Below are 25687 nucleotides of genomic sequence, written 5' to 3'. Positions count from 1 at the left end.
TGGTAACCAAACGTTACAAAATGACACATCTTTACAGGTTTGTTAGGATAAACAATCAATTTGTGATTCCTCGTTTCAGATTGGACTTTTTGTGGGTCCTCGTTTTAAATAGAGGACTCCGATTTTCTTTTTATTCGACATATTATATTTTACTTAGACATATATTATATATGCTGTCACATAGTGCTCATTGTGTGAATTCTAATTTCAAGCGCTTATGCTTCGCAACGAGATGAAATCGTAACAAACACATGCGCAGTTTTCAATATGTTGAGTTGGATGTATTATATAATGTTATCATATTGATTTTTGAAGCATATGAAACCTTTTGGTGTGGTGGGTACCTTCAGAATGTTACTGAAATTTACCAGTATTTTACAAGCGTTATCTGGTATTCTATTAAGATAACAGGGATTGCCATAGCCAGCTGGAAAGCTTTCAACAAAAGTCACAAAACATTTATCAATTCGTGAGTGCTTCGAGGTATCCGCAAACTGGTTGTTTATTGTTAAAAGAACTGTAAAATTTATACTTGGATACAACTTCTCTACATATGATAATGCTGTGAAACAATTCAACTTGAATTCGCTTGATAGTCGTAGACATGAGTTGACATATTGATTTAGATTAAATTGTTTGAACTATCAAATTCATAGTGGTTTATTACCTGACTTTGAGAGCCCCCCTACTGAATGACCAGATACTTGACTCAAAAAAAAAAAAATGTCTTCAATTAATGACTTATCCAGGCTCTAGTACCGAGAGATATCGTAAATTATATGTCCTTTATTTTAATCGACATTAAAATAATATCAGCTTAGGAAGTATTTAATAATTAATTTTTGATATAGCTTATTTCAGGGATTCGTCTGTAAGTGTATTTGGAACTGATTTTTATGTTGGGCATAATTGACTTTAATTTGAACATGACGTACCTTTTACAAAGAGCTTTATATCCGTTTATGTTTTTATTTGATGTAATCTGTATAATGCATGATCAGAATTGTAATCATGATCCATGTGGCCTGACTCTTGACATGTATAAATTCTATTAAGACTCATTTAAAATCTCTTGATCTTGAAGTAGCACTTGCTACTTAAAATTTTTGATGTTGCTGGGCTTTTTTCTTAATCCTTGTTTTGTTTTGTCTTTTATTTAACATTGACATGCTCAGGTTAGCTCCAGCTATTGTAGTGAATAAATGTATTCTATTCCAAGATTCTCCTGGTGACTTCTGAAATCATCTTCGGAAAGGAGCCAAGAAAGCTTTTTGTGTGAGGTTTGGTTGGCTTTGCCCAGGCACATAACCATAGACAATATTTTTGTTGGTCTTGTTCGTAGTCAATCACAGTTCATTGACCAATAACGAAATCACTTCTCTTATTTCGGAGGTGTAGAATTTCCGAAACTAAGTTTAGGCACTGGCCCTGTTGAATTTCCTTTATAATGGGTTGGGAGGATCCCCCGTCTATTTTGCCTGTGGCTTCGCTCCTCTGTATCATTTTCCCCTCATCATCTGCCCGTCTTGTAATCGTGCTTGTGAGATATACCGTTGGCCGCATCTGGGAATCGGTTCGGTTTTTTCGAAAATGTTTAGCATTTTATGGTTAAGTTCAACGTTTGGGCGTCAGAATTATGTTAAATATTGGGCTTGGATTGCAGCAAAGGGAGCATTAGTTTGGTCACAAACTGACGCACGTATCCAATGTCGAGATTGAAATTTTAATTGATGAATTTTGTGAGACTATCAAATCATCCGGTGGATGATCCACTGTGGATCTGCCAGTATACTCAGTTTTCAGTCTTCAAGTTTCATTCTGGTGGGTCGTGTGATCTCGATAAATTTGGGGTCTTTTATTTTCCAGTAAGCCACAGAATCCATTTAAATTCTCTGAGTCCAGTAACCATGTTCCGAATACTCCCTGAGCTAAATTCTCATAGATTCCTTCTCCTAAATCCGGCAGGCTCTTGAGGTAAATTTTGATAAATTGGCCGGTCTTAGATCTCGTATGGTACATGTTCATAACCGAGTTATGACTGATTCACTGATTCGAATTATGACAAATTCACAGAGTGTTTATCCATTAGATTCCTTATTTCACCAAATTTTGGCACATTTGACAATTTATAACTGGTTTCGCTGTGCTGCATCTGGCAAAATTCACTGAAAATCTTCCCATTTACCAGCTGGAAGAGACGATGTGGCATCCGGTTTCCCATGTTCTTTGGAGTAGTCGATGAGTTTTCAAAACGGCCTGATCGATAAACGCTTAATTATATTTTCTAGGATATTCTCAAAGTCTTACTATCGACAATAGAAGATAAAAAAGAAGCCATTTCCCGATTTCAAGAATTTGTAGAATACGAAGATGTTAAACATTATGTATTGAAATGTCTGAACGATTTGTTGAAGGACATGACAACAGAAAACTATGAGCCCAGTGAAATGTTTATCAAGAATTTACTGGGCGTTCTCAAGTTCATTCATATGCCTCCAATCCATGGAAAGAAGAGGCACAATGAGCATGAAGAATTGAAACTGTTTTGCGTGGACACAGGTATCGGAACTCAATTAGCTTAATTTACTTTGGTTGAATTTAGTAGCTTAGAAATCTTTTCCAGCCATGCATAGATGTGGAAAAGAAAAAATGTTTAGGAAATATTTGGCCGTGATAATAATGCCATATTTGAAATCTGAAGTCATCTCGGGAAGCAAAGCAAAGTATATTAACGCTTTTAATACATAATTACGAAAAAAAGAAGAGAATGAGAGAAAATAGACATAGGAGAGAGACAGTAAAAGACACAGAAACAGAAACAACTTAGTTACTGTTGGAAGTAGACGTCCACTGATTTCAATAGCTTTGGAAAAGGTTATCTCAGTTTATTACAAGAAGACCAAACAAATTCTTCTTATCCCTTAATAAATACAGATCAACTTTTGAAAGTTATTAGCTTAGAATGGATTCACACGAAATTAAGTTAAACAAGTAGTTTTTAAAATTAAAATTGAGCACAATTTGAAGTGAATATGGGGGGGGGGGAGCTGCTGTCCTCTTTGCCTCCCGCTCTTTTCGCTAAAACTTTTCTCGTGCTTAACTGGAAGTTTATTTGGAGTGGAATAAATATAGCTATATGGAAATTATAAGGTTTTATTTACCGATTGCCTTTGAAAACATTTTAACTGAAAATCTTATTGTTTAAAGGAAATAGGACTGAACGACCCTTTGCAATATCGAGACGCCATAAAAAAAGCTTCTGCACATTGCTCTTATGCTAGAGCATTTGCTCTTGAATTATTAAGTGGAAAATCCAAACTTTGGGGGGATGGAGGTCCTCTCATATACAGAATAAATTACGTTTATTTTGAGTTTTAATGCCACATTCTTTTCATTTAAAAAAGATCCTTTTTTTACAATAAATTTCTGATCGCTTCTAATATTTAAATCGCGGAAGGGGGGGGGGGTTGACATCTTTCTTCAGTTTTGCTATTTAATAGTGCTTTGAGAAAAGGGGCTCATTTAGGTGTGTTTCTTTTCAAAACAAATTAGTATTTTCCTAAATAGAAAGGGAATCAGCCCCTTTTCTTTCCAATCAAATTTAATTTTTTATCACGTTGCTTTCATACTTAATAATTAACGTTTCCAGTAAAAACTATCGTTTTCGCTATGATACAGGAGTCCCCCCCCTCTACCCCCCTCCTTCCATGCCCATATTAATCGCTTATTTCAAATGTATTGCTCCGTTTGAAGGGACGTTAGAGGATGAATATATTCATTTTCATTTGAAGCACCTCTAATTGAAAGTTCGAAAATGTGGATATCCATCCTATTATCCGATGCACAAGTAGGCTATACGTACAAATGTTAGCTTTATTAGATAAACGGCCTATAACAAGTGCTAATTCCTTATGGAATGTATAGATTTTCGGGAAAAAACGCGCGACCGAATACTTTACGTCCTCTGAGACTAGGAGGCTTTATTCGATATTTCTAGGTCAATTGGTTTTACCAGAACTGTTGTGTTATAACATTTACCTCGCTCAGTAGTATGATATGGTGATTGCCAGGAAAAAAACAGACAAATAAATGCACATCCATGACTATCTTTCGCGGAAAAAACACAAAATGTTGTAGTTCTATTGATAGGGACTTGAAACCTATGTTATAGGGCTCTCTAGGGTGCTGACTCTAATTTTTATTTTCTTCTGGATATCTCCTTCTTTGCGGGTTGGAGGGATGGGAAATGTTTTGTACTTTTCTCAAATTGTACAGATTTTCTCAGGCTCATAACTTATAATAAGTACTTTTCAACTTATTGAATTTTAGATAAATAGAATCCGTATCAAAAGTTTATTCTGCGGATGTAAATGTTATGATCAAAATTTCTTTTATTAGAGTTTTGGTGGCTATTGGCATGGTTTGCTCTTGACTTGCAGTTCGTTAGCACGAAGTGTTTGATGTAGTTTGATCTTTAATAATGTGACCACAAATCTAATCAATTCTTCAACCATACAACCATACAAAGTCTTCGACCAACAACCAAAAGTGCCAACAAATTTTTTTCCCTGGTCGACTTGAACTGTCAACCATAAGTCTATGACCAAGTCAACCACATGTATAAGAAACATTTTTGTTTAGGACACCCCCTCCCCTCCGAAATTGCGTCTAAAAAAGGTGAAAGGTTTTTTTTCATGTGGCTTCAAAAGTTCAGTGATTTCAGCGATACATGGGAGGGATATGGTTTCTTTACTAAAAACAACGCTAAATCCTTGTCTCTCATATGTTGATTACAGGTCCTTACTGATTTTACTGTTCAAATATACTTTGGTGTGGGGCGTTTTGGTATAGGAAGGCGTTTTTTCCTAGATTAACTTTGTGAGACAAAATTCACTACGAAAGAATCTGTTGGAACTGCTTGGATTGTTGTTGGCTCTACCGGGATTAGCAACATTCAAATATCTAGGAGTTGTTAATAAATTTGTCGACTGACTGCATGAGTGTATCTATGTCTACCAAAATTCGACTAATACCGCAACCGAAGGTGGGGCTTGGAAGTCACTTTCTTTTATAAGCTTTTTTTTACGACTTGCATTGTGACTGTGTAGTAATTCAGTGGCCTTTTTTGCATCAGATAAATTCTAAATGTACAACAGCTGTGCAACCAGAAGTTTGAAAAAGCTTTATAAGTGGCATATCTGTTTTTTTAAATCACAATAATCTATATGCAAATTAAAATTTTGCACAAAGATTAAACGAAAGACAGTTTTTTAAGACCAATGATCAGAAAATATATCAAGAAATTGAAAAGAAATGCTATCACCCAGATAATTTGTGGATCCAAAAATGAGAAGTTGAGAGGTAATGTCATTGCTGCCTAAAATAAATTATATTACCGGTGAAATCAATTTTTTTCCATAACTTGAATTTCAGACTTTCTTATTTGATTTTAATGTAATTTTCGTCATGCAATTATCAACTCGTATTTTCCAATATACATAAATATGAAATTCATTCGTCTTATATATTCTGGTTTAACGTAAAATTTAAGTGCTTTTGACTTGGTAAACTGATCTATTCTGTGTCAACAATTCCAATTAGGCCAGATGTTCAATTCGATTTATTTATAACCTGCTAAAACAAAAAAGGGTGTAGAGCCCCTAAATGACAGAGTACAACATAAGGGGAAAAAAGGAAAAAAGAGAGGAACAAATTGTACACTGAACAAAAATATAAATAAGAGAAGATAATTCGGCCAGACGTGTGAGAAACGGCAACTTACATTGTTCTTTGTCATCCAATTCAAAAAGCGAAAGGGGAGGAATGAAAGGCTTTTCGCCGTCCGATTTGTGCGATCTGGGTTTTGTAGACTATAGAAAAGACAGTAAGAAGCTGAAGAAGAATCTTTGGTGCATGAAAAACTAGGGTACTTATCTGTTATAGGGGCACCAATCAAGAAGTGAATTCAGGTTAATCCGTATGAAAAATACCTAAACATGATGAGAATATAATACTTTAGATACAAATTTGGGCTATATATTTGCATATTAGTGGGGTGGGGTGAGTGTAAAATATAGCGGGTCTGCATGCAAAATGTTTTAGCTACAATTATCCTGCATATTATGAAGTAACAATTGGTTTCTAAACTCGCGCTCTCCAAATACTTTACCCCCCCCCCCTCCAATTTGCAAATATATAGCCCAAATTACATATTTCCAATGTATTCTGTCACACGCCACTTGTTTTCCACTGAGCGTAAGCTAATTGTACAGACAGATGAGACCAGTTTGTTCTTGGGTTTTACTTAGTGTAATTCTTGAGTGTTGCCGCTAAAACAGATAAGTACCAAAATTAGTAGTATTACATTCCTTAGAGTTTTATCCAGTTGAATTAAAAACAAAAGTCAGAAGTATCTAAGAAGCTACCTCACAAGCAGTACAGTGGCAGTAGGCTAAATTAATGAAAACCTAAGCAGTTTTGGGAATTTACTAGGAAACGCTGGATGAGTGTGTTTGGAATTTCCAGTTATATCAGTTTCATGGGGTCTTTGGTCTGCGGGCTCCCCAAGATTTCTGATTTAGGATTCAAATGCCGATAACTCTAGTTTTGTTTCTCTTTCAGACCCTGCGAAGCCGAAATTCCACATAAAAATGAATCAGCTGAGGAAGTACTACACTAATATCTGGTTGATAATAATTAAGTTCAACTTAAGTATTAGCATTTACAAGAATCTCCTTACCTTAGTGTCTGAAGAAGTATTGCCAGCAGTAGATAAACCTCTTTTATTTGCTGACTTCTTTCTCGAGGCTTACGATAAAGGTAACTCCTGTGAATTTGTCATGCCGTAGATCAGTGGTTTCCAAACTTAATTTCCAAGGGCTCCCTTAAAAATGTTTGATCATATGGTGCCTCCCTTCCCTTTTAGACAATAATTTCATAATAATTAAAAAATAATAAATTTAGAAATAATATAAAAATAATAATTCCGACAGGAAACTTTTTAGTACTGCAACATTTATAAAGAGAAACTTAGAAACAAGGAAAAGGAATAGCAATTTTATACTGTAGTCTTTTATTGAGACTGATCTGCTTGTCTATAATTAGCACTAAGTTTGTGTAATCTTGGTGTCAATGATGAGATAACTACATGAAGCTCCTTTTCTATAACCAAACGAACACGATATTTGGGTTTCATTTCAGCTAATACGGAAAATGCTTTTTCATATAAATAAAATTTTGCGAACGGCATCAATACTTATTATTCTTTATTTGACAAAATATTATATTCACTTTTAATATCTAGCCAAAATTGAATTAGAGATACACTCTAAAAATTTCATATTAAAGAATTATCACAAGCTAATCAAATCAAGTTTTCTTTCTCATTACTTGTTAATTTAAATTCCTCATCTTTTTTGTCGATAAATGGATCCGGTGTCCACGCATATTTTGTAAAATCGAGATCCAGAAAATAATTTGATAAATTAATGAACAAAGCATCCAAGTGTTCAACAAAGGGATTTCTGTTTGCTTCTATGTTATCTTAGGTGCACAAATTTAAAAGTGAAAGCAAACTTACTTTTTTCCAAATTTGCCTTTCATAGCTCTATTTTTATGAATGATTTCACATTATCTTTTTGAATCAACAGCTGCATTTTCAGCTCTTACATCGATTTATTCATAAAGCTTAATTTTCCCAAAATATTCCCCAAACATGTCAGTTTAATAATTAAGTTACCATCCCTAAACATTCTTGCGTCCTAGTTTACATTTTTTGGTATAAAATTGCAATTCACTCTTTGAGTTCATGTATCATCTGAATCACATTGGCACGATGTAGCCAGTGTTCTTCACAATAGTACAAAAGGGAGGTGTAAGTAGTTCCCATATTGTCACACACATTTGTAAATAATCTCACTTATAATAAAATATGCGACTAATCACTCTGCATCACTGAATCACTGATCCCCTGAATCACTCTGGCACAAGATAGCCAGCGTTTTTCAAAATAGTACAATATGGAGGTGTAACTAGTTCCCATATTGTCATACACCTTTGTAAATAATCTCACTTATAATAAACTGTTTTTATGTGGTTTATAGCTTTCTTTACTTTTGTAGAAACGTCTCTAAGTTCTTCACTCATATTTTTTTTATACTGGATGTGGTGTAAATTTGACTGGATGGTGTAAATTTTAAATTTTACCATTCCTTTGCCAGGAATAGGTTTGCAAAAAAAAAATATTTATCTGGTCATCTTAATCTCTTCAACACATTAAAAATATCCAACTACAATATGGGATGTTAGCTTCATCAGTTCCTTCTTCTACCCTGTAATGTGAATTTGGTAGTCCTTATCTGAGGAACTAATTAACCGCAAATATCGTCTAATTGATCGTCCTGAAAAGAGTGTTCAGCAGCATTGCGAAAGGGTTTAGCTATTTTGTGTGACTGCGTAGTTTTCCATTTGATTGTACGTCAATCCTGGCTAATTTTTGCGCCTCCCCTTGGACTAGTCCGTGCTTCCATAGGGAGGTGCGCCTCCTAGTTTGGAAAACGGTGTCGTAGATAGTCAAGTTGAGATATAAACACACTAATCGCAGGGTAAATAGTGACATTTTCCATTCTGTCTGTCCAGGAAATAAGTATTCTCAAAGAAATAGCTTTGTAAATTTTAAATTCTTCTGTTTCATTGATCTCTTGCTAGAACAAATTGAACACCTGGTATCTTAATGGCCGATTTTTGTATGTTTCATTATTATCCCCATTCTCCTTTCTATTGCTCAGTGGCAAGTCTATGAAAGTAGACTCATATCTAGAGGATAATATTAACAAAAGTAGGAGAAGTAATTAAACGTTGTTTGCATTGTTCGCTACTTAATTGGCTTATAAAAAGGGTGGGTTTTGGTACTTGGGAAAGTTCACAAAAAATGTCTTGAAAACATCTGGGAAAATTTGAGGAACAAAATGGTATCATCTCATTTGACCCCTCTTATTCGTCGGACCCAAGTGCAGTGGATTGTTGACTATATAGCAAATATAGTTTTTGAGATTTTTTTTTTCAATTCGTAGGTTTCTATTCTTAGATTTAGAGGTTGTAAAGTTTTTTTTATTTTTTCTTCCCACTTCATTTTTCAGTGGTTAGAATGAATCGCGAAAATCGGTCTGGGCTATCTGTTTTTTCTGTTACTGTTGACCTTATCTTGTTGTTTCTTTACTAAAAACCTGTCATTTTTCTCTTTTTTTTTCAAAGCCATAAGCTAAGATAAAAACATTCAAATATTGTGTATTTTACTGTGTGATTCATGATATGGCTGAGGAATGACTGTCACATACAGAAGGAAAAGAAAGAAAAAATGAAGAGCATCACATCATTGCTCAACTAAAAAAACCTAGAAAATGTGCAAAGACTATATGCAATAAGATGCATCCCTATGTCTTAGTATTATAAAAAGACATACTTTCATTCCAGTGTTGGTTTTCAGGACTGTTTTGCCATTGTTATGATAAAGATATTTTGCTAAGTACAATAACAACAAATATAAACTTTCAAAATTGATATAAGTTTGAAAATAAACAAAGTTTGAGTCCAGTACAAGATTTTAAATGGCTGGAAGTGTTTTTTCAGTTCGTGTCTAAGCATGCCCAAACAGGGCTGTATCCAGTTTTTTTGTTCCGGGGGGGGGGGGGGGTACAAAAAAACTTTAAAAACGCAACAAAATTTCTTTATATTTAATTTTGTTATGTTTTTACGGGTCGGACAAATATTTCAGGCGGCACCCCTTGATATAACTGTAAAGCACTAGTAAAACTGGACTCGACCTACTCTAACCACTCTGTCTTATCTTTATCTAATTTGTTTCAAATTTTCCAAAAAAAGATATCCGAGCTCTCCGCTCAGCGTATTTTCGTCATTTGAAATTTTTACTGTATTTGCCACTATGGTATAAGAATAGAAACATTGTGCAGAATTTTTCTGCTCCAGATATAACGGCAAAATTAACCCTGTTACATGAGGAGTTTTCCGAGTCTGCTATTTAAAGTTTCTGACATTCCATGGTCTTATCCCATGTTTTCTTCTAATTGTTTTTTTTATTTTATTTTGGTCTCTTTTTATTCTTCTTGTAATTCATTACTCCACTTTTGTCTTTTTGTTCACAGTGATTTAAAAACATTATTATTATTATTGCAACCCGAGATCTACTACTACTAATACTATTAACTACTCATCGCAGCACTATGTAGCCTGATGTCAACCAAGCCGTGCACGCTCCTCCTCAACCCCAATCTATTCGAAGTTTTATTCTATATTCCCTCCCATGAAGTTTGAATTTCATTTAAACCCCCTTTAATGACTTCTTCCCGTCACAATCGAGTAGTCTCTACTTTTTATTGGGACCCAGATGGATTGCCAAAAAGATGGCTTAATCATCCTTTCTTTCAATACAGCCCTAGAAAGTAGACTCGAGCCACAGTTCTGTATAATTTATTGTTTGATATATGGTCAGTCAAACGCAGACATAAAACTTATCATTAGACAGTTCTTTTGGAAACATCTGAAATATTGTCCTCAATCTTTCGAATCACCCATGTTTCAGAGCCATTTTTTACCGCTGTCGTTACCGTAGCTTCCAATATCATGATCTAAGTTTGAAGATTGGTCTTCATATTCTTCCAAACTTCTATTAATTGTGAAAGAGCCTTACGCACCTTTGCTATTCCACTGTTTACTTCTTTAATGCATCTACGATCCTTACTAATGGTGCTACCCAATTAAGTGAAGCTATTTACTTGATCTATTTTTTTGTACTTAACATCACCTCTTCACCCTTGTATATTTTTACTTTAGCTCGTATGAGACTTCATCTTCTGAAGGTTAATTTTCAAACCTATTTTATTACCCTGAATCGCCAAAACATTCAAAAATTCATTCATTTCCGTGACATTTTAATGTATGGCTCTCAAATCTTCTGCAGAATCTAAGTCTAGGAGAGTTTTATCATCCCATTTGGTACCAGGCTCTCCCATTGCCTTTTCCATCTTTCTTAAGACAATGCCCATCAAAATAATTAATACAAATGGGGATTCATATAATGAAAGACATTGCTTAGGCCATGATCCTAAATTTAGGAAAAGCTCTGTAAAAGTGGATTTCGAAATGCATTTATTCCCATTTTTTTGTATGCACTTACGGCTTGGGCCTAAAACTAGACTGAAATAAATAGAGCTGTAGTCTGACTTCTTACTCATAGGTGGGGAGAGGAAGTTTTTGTTTCAGGATCTCTTCATCAGCACATCTGCCAGAAGGATAGGTCAGTTGTTATGAAATTTAATAGACAGTGAGAGATAGCAACCTACTTGGAATTTTAGGCGTCAGGACAAAATCTATTCTCATTAAGGACAAGTCCTTCGATCCGAAGGACTTGTCTGGTATCATTTCAACCAAATTTGTGAATGCGAGAGGTAGTTTTGTAGTTTTTTTTTTCTATGAAACAGAGCCTGAACTAACTTTTGTGAGGGAGGAAAGGGGGGAGAGGCTCCCTAAATTCTAGTGATCAGGACATTTACTGAAGTAGACGTCAGCATCCTCGCAATTCAATTTTTATGTTTGATTTTGAAGAATAATTTCTTCCTGCTCACTAAACATGAGCCATTTTCTAAGATTCAGACATGGTACATATTTCCAAGTTGATTTTTTCTTGGTGAAAACCTAAGCAATTATTCTTTCATATTTTGTTGGTTTGTTTGAGTTCAAGCCTTATATGCATGTAACTGAGGAGGATGACCCTCCAAAAGTAAAGATGGCCCTCCATAGTATCTTTGGGTTTTCTCATTTATTGATTTTGCTAGGCAACAAAAGAAGGAAAAAAAGAGCTGAATCCAACTATGCCAAGTGCTTTTACCTTTAGTACTGAGAAAATATTATGTAGATAATATTATGATGATTAGCAAAATGTTAGTTTATCTGCCTATTAGATTCGATTCCAAAATCTGCTAGTTTCTAGTGTACCGAAAATCTGACGCACGCCATGAGCCAGCACGAAATTTTTTACTCTAGAACTGCTTTTTTTTGGATTAATAAAAATATTTGTATTTCTTTATATTTGTTCTTACCCTTGGAAGACTGCATAGTATCACACATAATTGAATATTTTAAAGTAGTGCTTCTTATAAAGGTAATTATATTTTTTTTTTCTAGGAGGGCCAATTAGCCTTCTGGCCTTAAATGGTGTATTTCAGCTTATTCATAAATTCAATTTGGAGTACCCAGATTTTTATAAGAAACTATATTCACTATTCGTGCCTGATGTTTTCCATGCCAAGTATAGAGCACGATTTTTCTTTTTGGCCGATATTTTCATGAGTTCAACGTAAGTAAGTCATTCTTGTAAATATGAAAAAGAGAAATGTTTCATTTACTTGAAGTATAATTCAGATATCGTCTGACAGTCTTACTGTCAATTTGATGGTTGTTTCTTCCAAGTTATTTTGTTTCATTTCATTACTTTAATTAGAACTTCAAGTCTTTATATAATCCAGACTAATAAAAATTTAGTAGTTTTGATGCCATACAGGTTTAATTTGAGTAGTTTTGATGCCATACATTTAGGGGTATGGGACTTAAAAGTCTTTACTGAAGGCATGAAAAAAATCCAACTTCCTGTTCACGTTTCCTCTTTTATTCTTATCTCTTTTAATTAAAAAATAATTTGATGAGTTAAAAACCTTCACACAAAACAAGAACGAAAAAGTTACCAGCTTTAATTTGTCTAAAATCTACCGTATTGTGTTGTCTAGGTGCTAAAAGACGAATCTCTTGACCTTTTAATAGGTTATATAAAACTTTTTTCTTGTCAAATACTTGTATACTGTCCACTATAGTTAAACAAATTTTAATAACTCTTTTTTACTTTGTAACTTATTTTTTTTAACTCGTTTTCCTCATAATCACTGACTTTCCTATCCTTTTGTGTACCCCCTTTTTTGTCACATAAATTTGTTAAAATTGCGAACCATTTTTTTCCGCTTTCAATTGTGCAATTGCTTTCAAATTCTGTCAGTATATTCAATTATGCTGATAATGCAATAATACAACATCAACATTCTATCCTCTTGCATGCTCCCCCTCTCAGCCCCCTCAATGTTTGTGATAAATCGTCTGCTTTTCGACCACTTCCGAATTTTCAATTACTTCCAAATTTTACCAGTATATGCACTTTCGATGACAGTGAAACAATACAACATTAAAACTTCCCCCCTCTGCTATAATCCCCATTTCAGCTCCCTTCAACATAAATGGGTTAAATAACGCAACAAAAATGCATAAAAACAAACTTTTTATGCGTCTTTTTATGTTTTTTATTGTGAAATATGATAACTTATAAATAAAACATTGAATCGACTAAACCGGAAATATGACGGGTTTAGGAAAATTGGGGAAATATGTTAATCAGGCTTAACATAAATGGGTGGCTGGGCACAGCCAAAAGTATAGAACAAACACTATTAATCAAGAGTTGATAGTACGGCGGTAAGAATACTTGCATATGGCAACTAAGGTTCGAATTTTAGATTAGGCTGTTTTTGTCTGAGAGAAGACTAAAGACTTTTTAGTCTTAAAGCAGACTTAAAAGTTGGAAATAATAAGAATTTTTTTTTAACTCGTTATTAAAATGAACTAAAAAGTGGAAAATGTTTTTTTTTCTCGATAAGCTATGAATATAAGTGAAAACTAGGGGTGCAAAATGGCTTTAAATAAACTTGATTTTTTTTTAATTGTTTTGCTCGACTCACTAACATTTTTCAGTTAAGGATTTGTAACTTAGATCAAGTTGATATCTGTGTTATGCAAAGTCCAATCCGTGTTAAGCTCCTCGTTTCACTTATATTCATAAACTCCCAAGAAAAAAAAAATTTCTACTTTTACTACTACTACTACTAACAACTCACCGCAGCACCAAGCCGCCTGAGGCTAACACAGCTACGCACCCTCCTCCTCAATCCCAATCTATTCAAAGCCTCCCTTTTTACACCCGCTTATGAAGTTCCCATTTCCTTTAAATCTTTCTTTATGACGTCCTCCCACCCCAGACGGGGACGACCTGCTTTCCGTTTAGCCCTAGACGGTTGCCCGAAAAGAACAATTTTTGACAGTCTGTTATCTTTCATCCACAGAGCTTTGCCCATCCACCTCAAATTTTCTTTCATTATAGCCCTAGAGAGCGGTATTGAACCACATTTTTCGTATTGCCTATTGTTTGAAATACGGTCAGTAAGCCGGGTACCCAGAACAATCCTTAAGCAATTTCTACTTTTAGTTTATTTTCAAACGAGTTTTTTATTTTATTTTTTGTGTATTTTTATATTCTTATCTAAACATAATAGGTGTTGAAATTATATTTGATTTGAACACTGCAACAATGACAGTAACATAGTAATAATAGAAATTAATACGCGTAATCCCACTATTGGGAGCATTTTCAATTTGGGTCTTGTAATTCGTCTATCTATTCTACCAACATTTGAAAACCGTTAAGAAAACTCCTTCAGTATTTTTTCATGAAGGTCTGTTTCATTTTATTTTTAAAATTGACCCGGTGAATGGTTAAAAAAAGTATGAAACTGAAGTAAATGCAACTTATGGAATGTAATTCTTTGCCACTCTATGAAACATAAAAATTCCCTTCGGAAATTCTTAAATCCAATCCAAAAACAGAAAAAATACTGCTGGATTATTTTTTCTTGCTGATTTTTTTTCCAGTAGGGTTTATGGCTTCATCAGTTAGTTGATAGTTTTTCACTATTAGAACCTCGATAAGTACCAACTACATGAGCAGTTGCGACACACAGGAGAAGGTATTTTTTTCGAGTGAAAACGCTGCTTTGTAATACAAGGAATTGTCATTGGCTTTATACTTTTCCTCTACCAAGTTGGTATTGATAGCCCTCAAAAGGTTCAGTAGTTGATGCCGTCTGTGCCACCTACTGCTCTTGCGGGCATGATGACAAATCAGGATCATGCGGCGTAGTTCATGTTGGGGAGGGAGAAAAGCAACTTAATAAAGGACAAAAATTACGCAGAAAAGTATAAGAAATATCCTAAGGTTCGAAAGGTTCTGAGGAAGCAACGGCTAAAAGGCCCCCTCCCATCCGTACATGCCTGTCATTTTTGCATCCTTGAACTTGGTGTAGATAGTCGACCCATCCAAAGCAGCACTAAAATTTGTAGAATTAATTGTCTCTCGAACAGTGGTTTTACAATCTCGTATTACCTTAGTTTATGTTACTTTTTCTATTCTTTTTGTGGTGACTAATTTATTCTGCAACCAAACTGATTCTGAGGTACCCAGTAACTGCAAGAAAAAATAACCCAGGATAAAAAAGAATAGAAATACTTGACTCTAGACAAAACTGAATTTTCTTTTTACCACATGTAAGATAACTTTAGAGCAGGGGATTCGCAACCTTTTTAATTGTCTGTGCTGCATTAGTACATGAAGGCGTGCCTAGAGCTACATTAAAATACTATCATTTAAGATAAATGTCGAGTGAAAAAAGGATCTGGCTGAATTTTGTAGTTTGTTTTTTAAATAGCATAACTGAAAGAAATGATTCTGTTTCGAATAGAATCTTATGACAAGTTTTCATAATTACCTCTTTATTTTTTTCTTTTAATACAAAAGAAAATATCTGTCATGTAACTGGCTGCTTTTTACTTGTACATTTTATGTGAAATTTCCAAATGGAGGAATGAGCTGGAAGACTGGGCTCTAATGGGACATTTAACTTCTAGACATTTTTCTAAACATTTAACGGAAATCGACCTGAAACGTTAATGCAATTTTAAACGCTAAGTAGGTGCTATGCCCTATTAAAAAAGAAAAAACTGTTTTTGTAAAATGCAAATGTGAGCGAGTTGGTATTTAAAATTTAAGGTTTGTAAAGATATGGCTCTTATCAATGTGGAATAAATCAATGACATGCTTTTTCATTTTTTGGTTATATAATATAAAATTTTACAGATATCTATCGGAGTATTTAGGGGCTGCCTTTGTGAAACGAACATCCCGGCTCTGTCTATCTGCCCCACCTACAGGGATACGTATAGGTCTTCAGTTTATAGGAAATATAATGCACAGGCATCCTGGACTCAAGAAAATGATGCATTGTCCAGAAGATCAAACTGGTAAAATTTGTCTTTGTCAGAAATTCTTTTTTTTTCTTTTCTTTGTCTTTTCTCTTTTCCTTTGTTGCATCTTTCTATTTTCTTTTTTCCAGTTTTCTGTCTGAATTTCCTTTTATCAAACTCTTCGTTACTGTTTACCCTTTGTAACCGTTATTCTCGTGTTTTTTTTATTCTCTTACTTGTGTCTCTTTCTCCATCTCCCCCTCTCTCAGTCTTGTTCTCTCTCTCTCTCTCTCTCCCTTTTCTCCATTACTTTGTATTTGATTTATTTTCTGGAATGGCAAACTAATGTGCTTAAATATTCTTACGGACGCCTGTCATTGTACTGATTTGCCATATACGTTTATATTCTTTTTTGGTGAAAGAAAAACTATATTCAAAGACAAATTGCAGAAAATTATTCACTGGGTTCTTTTGAGGTACATATTAGGGCTTCTCTGCTCTTTCAATGTCAAGTGAACTATTGCGAACGTCTTAAAGTAAGCGTTTTTCGTGTTTTGCTTAGATTTGGATTAAGTCCATTGCCTATAGGATTGGGCAGCTTCCAAAAATTCTGTCCATCAATTTGAAATCATCAAGCAATTCGATAAATCGAAATTATATGTTAAGGTTTGTAAAGGCACCAAAGTCTTTATATCTTTGTTTTACAGAGTAGTTGTTAAGGTCAAGTTTTTCTTAGAGTGGATGCACAAAACTGTTTTCTCTTTATTCATACAAAGTAAACATACTAACACTGCTTGATAGATAAACCTACTAATTTACCAACAAAAAAATGCGACCAGACAGTAAAATCACCGTCTTCAAATAAATTTGGTGGTAATATACTCATTAAACAACTTTTTCACGTTATTTTTGGTTTGTGGTTCATAAATTCTTTTGGATAATGAACTTACTAATATCATAGGCGAAGTGAAGAGCGATGTGGGCACAATGTATTGTTCTTTCTTCTTTTTTTTGGTTTTAGACCACGGTACTTCGTATAGAAGGAGTTGTCGTAGAAAATTTGAGAAGAGCTCATTCGATTGGAAATTGAAAGGGCCAGCGCCCTTTTTAATAGTAGGAAGTGATTGAAAGGCAACTAGCCCCCCCCTCCCCCTTCCCGCACGCCCATCATTTCCCCAAACACATCCAATCAAGATTTTGAGACAGCCATGTGATTCAGCGTAGTTGAAATATATGAAGAGTATGTTTTTGAGGATCACAACCTGTCCCCCCCCCACACACACACTGCCCTAAGGGCAAGGGTTTTAAGTTATGTCTTGGGGGCACATAATGTTTTCATAGAAAAGGTGGTGATATAAACTTCGGAGGGGAGTCATTGGATTGGAAATCAGAAGTTCTAGTTCTCTCTAAAGAGTAGAGTGATCGGAGGGCAGACCCCCCCCCCCCCGACGCACATGTCATATTTTCTCCAAACGTATCTGATAAAAATTTTGAGATAGCCAGTTGGTAAAAAAAATAGTCAAAAGATCACATAACAAGGCCATTGGGGTTGATACAACCCTCCACAGTCTGGGGGTAAGGGTTGTAAGTTATGCCCGGGGGTATATAAAGTTCTTATGGAAGGAGTGGTAGTTCGGACTTTAGAAGAGGCTCATTTGACTGGAAGTGTATGGTTCTAGTTCTCTTTTAAAAGTCAAAAGTGATGGAGGGCAACTGCCCCCCCCCTCCCTGACATCTTCTTTTCCCCAGACGCATCCGATCGAAATTTTGAGGGTATTATTTTGTTCACAATAGTTGAAAGAGCATATAATAATGTCTTCAGGGCGGACACAACATCCCAGAGCTCAAGGGCAAGTGTTGTAAGTTATGCCCCGGGGCATATAAGGTTTTTATGGAACGGATGGTCGTATAAGCTTTGGGTCAGAGGGGGCCTGTTTGATTGGAATTCGGAAGTTTTAGTTCCCTTTTTAAGAGTCAAAAGTAAATGGAGGGCAGCCATAACCCCCCTTCCCCAAGCCTATCATTCCCCAAAACATATCTGATCAAAATTTTAAGAGAGCTTTGTTGTTCAGAATTGTTGAAAGATCCAGTAATTATGCCTTTGGGGATGTCAACCTCTCCACAGTCTTTAGGGCAGTTTGTTCATTGTTTAAATATAGTATGTGTTGTTGAGAAAGGTTTTGAACTTTTGAATTTTGAACTTTACTTTCTAAAAAGACGAAGGTCATTTAGGTGACCCTTTCAGAGAATGTTGAGTAGAGTGTTGAACTAAATCAAAACACGTTAAGATTAATCAAATCAAAACATTGTTAAGAATTAACAATTCGAATTGTATACGAATTGCCAAAAGGGAGTAACTCGGGAATGACAGACTATATTAATTTGAAAGTATAAGGAAGATGATCAAAAAGGAAATACTTGCATGCTACCACTACTGCTACAACTACCACAACTGCTACTGCTACCACTACTACTACCACACTACTCTATTTACAATATTTAAGGGAAATTTGAACAAAATCAAAAGGCGCTATGTGCATGTACATTGTCAAAAGAGTGTATCTCGAGAATTGATTCTGGTATTAAGTTGGAACTTTCAGAGAATGCTTAAAAGGGAAGATCATCTGACTAAAAGGCAATATGTGTACGCTACTACTGATGCTACTATCACTGCTATATATACTATTACTACTACTTCAACTACTACTTCTATAGCAACTATTTGTGTGACTAAGGGCATTAAAATGAAAATGTCAAGAAGTATACGAACATACAGGTTATCGAAAGCACATATCAATAATTTGAAGGAAAGATTTGAACTAAATCAAAAGACGCTGTGTGCATGTACACTGTCAAAAGAATGTATCTTGAGAATTGATTCTGGTATTAGGCTGGAGCTTTCAGAGAATATTTAAAGGGGAAGATCATCTGACCAAAAGACAATGCTGAAATTCGTTGTTTAAGCTGTTCGAGGAGAAGTTCTCGGGTGTGACGGATAGACGAACCTATGGGTAAACCTAGATAAATGAGGTGATCCACTGGAAGGACAGAGCTAGAACCAAGGGCAATGGTAGAAACACAAAAATCAGTTTTCCAATTGAATAGGACGATTTCCGATTTTGAAGAGTTGGACTGAAGTCCAACTTTAAGATATTCGGCTTCAAGGATTTCGAAGATATCAATTGCCCGCTGAAGGGTTCGGCTAAGATTCAGGATGTTGTCCACATAACATACCAAAAACAAGGTAGGAGATGACAAAATCAGCGAAGATGGACATTGATCTTGTGCATCAAGGACACAGCTATTGAAAAGGTCGAGAGAGGTGACTGCTCCTTGGCGCGCTCCTTTCTTGACTGGACCTAGTCAGGGGCACGAAATGGGGGTCAAATCCTTGTCAGGAGGTAGCTTCAGTCTAATCCGTAATCTAGAATACAGATTCCTGAGAGAACGAATGACAGCTAGATTCAACCCACGTTTACCGGCCTTCAAAAGCATCTCTAATGGATTAGAGAGTCGAATGCACGTCTAATGTCGTGTCCTGCCAAAGAAAGGCTCTCTCCAGGAGATTCGGCATCTATCAAGACATTAGCAACGACTGTTAAGGCATCAGCACATCCAGTTCCTCGCTTGAAGCCGAACTGATGCGGAGGATTGTAGCATACTTTTTCGAGTTCCTGTATAAACAGTAACTCGAAGAGCTTGCACAGTGACGTAGCTACAGTTATCAGACGGAATGCGGTACATTGAGTTTCAGATTTTCCCTTTTTAGAAATGGGAGTCAGATCTCCGATGCAGAAAGAGGCAGGAACAATCCCTTGAGAGAAAATCATCTGTATAAGCAGAGAGAGATGTGCGGCAAGAAGTTTACCTCCGTGTTTCAAGTGGATCGCACTGACTTCGTCAATGCCCGATGAGCCTTTCCATTTGAGTCTACAGATGGCATCTTCAAAAGAGCGGGTACTGACGATAAAATCTTCATCGGGATGAGAAGATAGAAACTGATCCAAGGCAGCCTCGTAAGGTTGTTCGATGGAGGGGTCAGGAGCTGAGAACTCCGAGTCGTCATGTGCATATCATTCATCTTCAGGGATGTTAACTGGGGATGGTCAAGAAGAATTTTTTGTTGAACGAGAGAAAAACTTGAAGATCATATTTCTATCTTGCTTGTCAGGGGCAGAATAATGATTGACTAGACTTTTCTGATGCCGAGTCAGGGTCTTAGAAAACTTTTGCTTCGTGAAAATCCGTATGCTGTTCACAAGGCCCTTATTCGGACATCCACACTCTTTCCATACTGAGAACCAAAATTTTGCTTGACTACATGAAATGACGAGATCTGGATTTGACGACCACCCGGGAATGATTCCTTTACGAATTCGTTGCAAAGGAACAGCTTGCTTTTCTGCGAAGCGGAGAGCATGGCAGATTTCTTCTCAATATATATCTAGACAAATCGAAACCTCTTTTTGAGGTAATTGGAGTGACTTCTGAAGGAGACGAAATGGGACGCCGATTTTATTCAGTACTGAGTCTACCGAGTTGATGAATAGGGCTTGATCAATTTTCGACCAGTTACGACGGTGTTGAGGTGCTGAAGGAGCAAGAGGTGTGGTTTGGTCACACGAAGATGGCATACCGACAGAGTAAGTTATCGGAAGATGATCAGACAACTGATAATCAAAAACAACCTTTACTGTGTACAACCGTAGATCTTATAATACTAAAAAGTGATCAAGGTTGAAGGTTCACGAGGACGTGTAAACATACGTAATATTGAATGATTTATCCTAAACATACAAGAAATAGCTAAACAAGCCCCTAACTAGTGTTGTACGCGGTGAAGCTTGAGAATTTGGCTCTGACAGATTACAATTAAAGTCGCCGGCTATAATACAAGGTAAACCTAAGTGTCGAATTTTGTCTATACATGAACCTAGTTTTTCACAAGGTAGCGCAAATTTACACTCAAACTGGTCATTATTGTAGTCTGTGGGAAGATACACACTAATACACACAGAACAATCCACTCTCTCAGCTAGATAATAATCATTTGCTTCGAAGATACTAGAACGAAACACTGATTTCACAAACGTAATAAGTCCACCCGAGGGTCGGCCTCTATTGTTCAGCTGTCTAGCCGGTACACAATAAGTTGTCATATCGTCAAGCTCAAGTATGTTCAGACCATCTTTAGTAACAAAATTTTCCTGGAGACCAATCACACTAAACTCAGAACGGAGGCTTTCCAGAACCGGAAGTTTATTAATAAAAGAGCCGTTTATATTCCACGATAAAAGAGTTAGTAACGAGGTCATTAGTTCGAGGGTTTACTGTTTTTCGGGCACTTCACACTGTAGCAAGTATGACCCTGCTTCTTGCAACCGACGAAAAAGGCTGCCTTCTGACACGGGGTATTGGACGTAGATTTGTGATCGGCTGAGCCGCATTTGGCACATAATGAACCGTTCTTACAATCTGCGGCTAGGTGACCGATTGCATGGCAATTAAAGCAGCGCCGAGTTAAGAACACAAACTCTTCAGCTGGGAGGCGTTCATATCCGATTTTCACTGAAACTTTGAGAAAGGTATCGAGGTCATTTCGTGTCGGAAACTAGACTTTAAATGTTCGAGACTTGCAACACTGTAGGGTTTTATTACACTTGGGGATTAACTGTTTAAGAGACTGTTCGTCTAGATCCTCCGGCACTCGCTTGATCGCAGCTAAGAAAGCAGGTTCCTTGAGGGAGATGTTGAGCGACGGTTTCGCACGTATAGCTGCATCCACTATCTGGCTTGCGGTTTGCTTGGAACGAACCACGAGTTTCCACTCGGTATTAGAGCGGCGTAAGTCGGTTATATCGCCGTCTGGACATGGGCACAGTTTGTCGATAAATGCTTTGCGTTCGCTTGGGCATTTTAAGTCTGTTGGAGAGTCTTTTAGTATCACAGAGTAAAGTGGCCTCGGGGGTGTGGTTTGGAACGATTGAGATTTATCTGGCAGGGTGACTGTAGAGTGGCTAGTATTTAGCATAAATCTATCCAATTTTCTGGAGAGTTCGTTTACTCTAGATACCACTGTAGCGTGAACTGCCTCGCCGATGGAAGGTACTTCCCAGTTCACACGGACCAAATATCAAAAATCTTTGCACCGGGATACTTTGATTTGCTGCAAAGGCTAACGACTTTCACATATTAGTAAAGTTGTCCTAACCTTTCGCAAATGAAACCATCTGGCATTGAATGTCCAACTTACTCTGAAGGGCCTATTTAGCTTGTGTGATTGTACAATTCTCGAAATAGTTTGTTGTATTTTTACAATCTTATTGAATTTCACCCCTTCAATGATTAATCTACTAAAGAAGTTCAGAACAGGGTGGAATACCAGCTTTTCAGTCATCACTTTCACACAAAAACTGCCAAAGTCCACCGAATCACACAATACTAGGAATAAGGGAAGCGTCGGGACCCGCTCACTAATTCTCCACAATTTAAGGGTAACTAAATACCGACATGTACATACGATGCCTACGGCAGGAACCCTCCCTTCTTTTGCTTATTGCCTAATATATGTTATTAGTATCGCTGCTATGCACAAATACTACAATCCTCTAAGGTAATTAAATCGTTCTGTCTGAATCTGAATCGTTCTGTCTGAAGTACTTACTAAGTCACTAAATCTCAGGGGAATTTAAATTCAAGCAGCAAAACTGTCAATAGCAAGTAAATAAAATAAGCCGATTATAAATCTCTGTAGGGAATCGCACAGGTTGAAACCTTACTTTATTCAAGGAATTTTGAGGGAAAGGTGAACTGAATCACGATACTCCCTCTGTATGCAGGTTGTCAAAAGGGCGTAACAGCAATATCTTAGGAGCAGTTTAGTCTGTGAAGTTGAAACTAACAGGGCTTGTTGTGGGGGGTGCTGAACAAAGCAAAGGAAATATTTGCATCCTATTGCTACTGCTTCTACTCATACTACTACTACTGCTTCTATTTTTTACTGCTACTACTGCTGCTTTTAAAACTAGGGGTACTAAGGTGAACAATTTGGAATGTATTGTAACTGTATGGAACTAAATCGAAACACACTATGCCCACACAGGTTGTCAAGAGGATGTGTCAGAAATGATTCAAGAACCGTTGGTGGTATTAAGTTGAAACTTTCTGCGTGTGTTGAAGGGGATGTTGAAGAAACCAAAGGTGCTATGCGCATACTGCTAGTATTGCTGATACAAATATTGCTGCTACGCAAGCTACGAGAATTTTAAAGTGAAGTTTTTAAGGAATATTTAGGCGGATGTTGAACTAAATCAAAACAAACTATGGGCATATGGATTTCCTAAAAGGTGACAAAGCAATATGGCAAGCACGATTTACATTATTAAGTTAGACCTTTAAGGGTAAGTTGTGGCAGATTTTGAACTAGCGAGAAGGCATTATGCGTATACTATTAATACTACCACTACAGTTACTGTTTCTCATGACGCTAAGGGTATTAAGATGAAACGATTAGAGAATGTTTAGGAGGAATTTCAATTAATAGAAAAAACTATATGCATACAGATTTTCAAAAGGGCATATAAGCAATATCAGGAGCTATAAGCAATATCAGGGTATATAAGGAGCTAATTCGCTTCAAAATTAAAATTCTAGTGCCCCTTTTAAGAGTAAAAAGAGATTGGAAGCGAAGAAGGCCTTCCCGCAAGCCCATTCATTTTCCAAAAATACATTCAGTCAAAATTTTGAGATAGCTATTTTATTCAGCATAGTAGTATCTATGGTCCAGCAACTATGTCTCTAGGGATATTGGTTATTTCAATCCCCCATAATTGTGCAATTGACTTACTATACTTTGAAATTAAATCAAAAGGCACTGTGCGTACGGTTGACAATAGAATAATAGAATCATAGAATCATTTTAATGAAAAACAGCTGTCATAGACACATTAAAAAAAATGCACTAAAAGGCGCTGTTTTTTACATGAAAACTTTTTTATATAAAAACACTTCTCTACATTTTATTAAATGCACTTGTAAAAAAAGGAACAAAGGAGTTACTAAGTCTGTTTGTGCGGTACGAGACGGGCATAAGTTTGCTTTTGCTTCTGGTATTTGCGCGGACAGGCATTTCAGGTGGTAATATTGTCCTATTTACAGGACTAGACAATAAAAACTGGCCAAAACGAATCATCAGCTGAAAACGGCGATCGCGAAGGCTTGGTATTTCAAGTGACTTCAGAGCGGAGCTGTAATCTACATATTTGTCGCAAAGAATGATCTTTACAGCTCGTTTCTGGATCCTCTCCAAATCATCACTTAAGTAATCTATGTGATGAACTTGTGGGCCCCAGACGGGACACGCATATTCAAGGATGGGTCGAAGAAAAAGTGAGGTACGCTGTTTTCAGCTGATACACTGGATAACCTAGGCGGCGCATCGCCACCAGTGTCCGCATAGCGTAATTTACCTTCTTAACCAGCTCTTGTACATGAATAGAGAACGAACAGTCCACACTAAAGGTGACGCCCAAGATGGTCGCACACGAAGCAGAAGGGAACAAAGTCGCGGGGCAGGTAAAATCGCGTTTAAGTGGGTTGAACTCTAGCTACAATTTCTGCTCTTACAATTTAAATAAATCAAAAGGTCGTAAGTGTATCCAGATTGTCAAAGATCATAGATATAATGTTTTGGGAATGATATTAAGTTTTATTTTTCAGGTCAACTTGAGGAGGTATACAATTAAATTAAATAATGCTATTTGTGTCCAGATTAAAAATTGTTGAAAAAGCTTGTCTAACATACAAAGCAAGCCAAACTACGGATTCTAATAGAAAAAAAACGAAAAGATGTAAAATTTTATTTTTTGTCCATGAAAAATACTGTCAATAAAAAAAAACAAATTAATTTAATAAACTTTTTCCACAAAACAAGTTTTCAAAGAAAATTAAAGAGCTCCATTCAGCCAAAAATGAGCAGAAATAAATTCAAATAATGTTCCAATCGTAAAACTACCACAAATCACCATCAATGCAAAAATTAAACCCAAAACGAGTAGAAATTATTATAAGAAACCGAGTCCAACTCAAAACGAGCAAAGATTAACATTAGTAGGACTGACAACCCCCAAGACCAGAGCGTAATTCGCGCTTTACTAAAAAAACAAAAAACATATGACCCTGGATTTTCAGTTTAATATACATATACTGTTATTTGTTCCTTAAAGTTTTGATAATTTTTTGTTTATTAAAGTAAAAAAGTGGAAACGTTAAACTGTATTTTCTTTTTAGTAAAGTGTAAATACTAAAGCTACTCGATAGATGAACCTGCTAATTTATCAACAAAATAAGTGCAACCAAACATTAAAAAAAATACCATCTTCAAATAAAGTTGGTGGTAATACACTCATTAAACAATTTTGTCCGTTATTTTTGCTTTGTTGCTCATAAATTCTTTTGGTTAATGAGCTTACTAATATTTCTCATAAAGAAAAAAGGCCACCGTATAACTGGTTGAAGTTTGCTTTCTTCAAAGGCATATAAATCACTAGGGGATGGAGGG

The 25687-nt window shown here is 36.1% G+C and overlaps 1 protein-coding gene across 1 annotated transcript in view; it reads left to right on the top strand.

Annotated features, from left to right (window-relative positions):
• The window catches only part of LOC148946852 (nucleolar complex protein 4 homolog), an 89364-nt gene that overhangs the window by 42683 nt on the left and 20994 nt on the right, over positions 1 to 25687 (top strand). Inside the window, exons 4-7 of the mRNA XM_089097164.1 lie at positions 2289 to 2559; positions 6622 to 6819; positions 12199 to 12370; positions 16022 to 16185. Coding sequence (XP_088953290.1) covers positions 2289 to 2559; positions 6622 to 6819; positions 12199 to 12370; positions 16022 to 16185 — 805 coding nt within the window. The remainder of the gene's footprint in view (positions 1 to 2288; positions 2560 to 6621; positions 6820 to 12198; positions 12371 to 16021; positions 16186 to 25687) is intronic.

This window comes from Artemia sp. Qi Xiang Cuo, chromosome 11 (assembly GCF_049724085.1).
Source record: "Artemia sp. Qi Xiang Cuo chromosome 11, ASM4972408v1, whole genome shotgun sequence".
Taxonomy (NCBI): domain Eukaryota; kingdom Metazoa; phylum Arthropoda; class Branchiopoda; order Anostraca; family Artemiidae; genus Artemia; species Artemia sp. Qi Xiang Cuo.
Note: the sequence above shows the minus strand (reverse complement) of the source record. Positions and strands in the feature narration are given on the sequence as shown.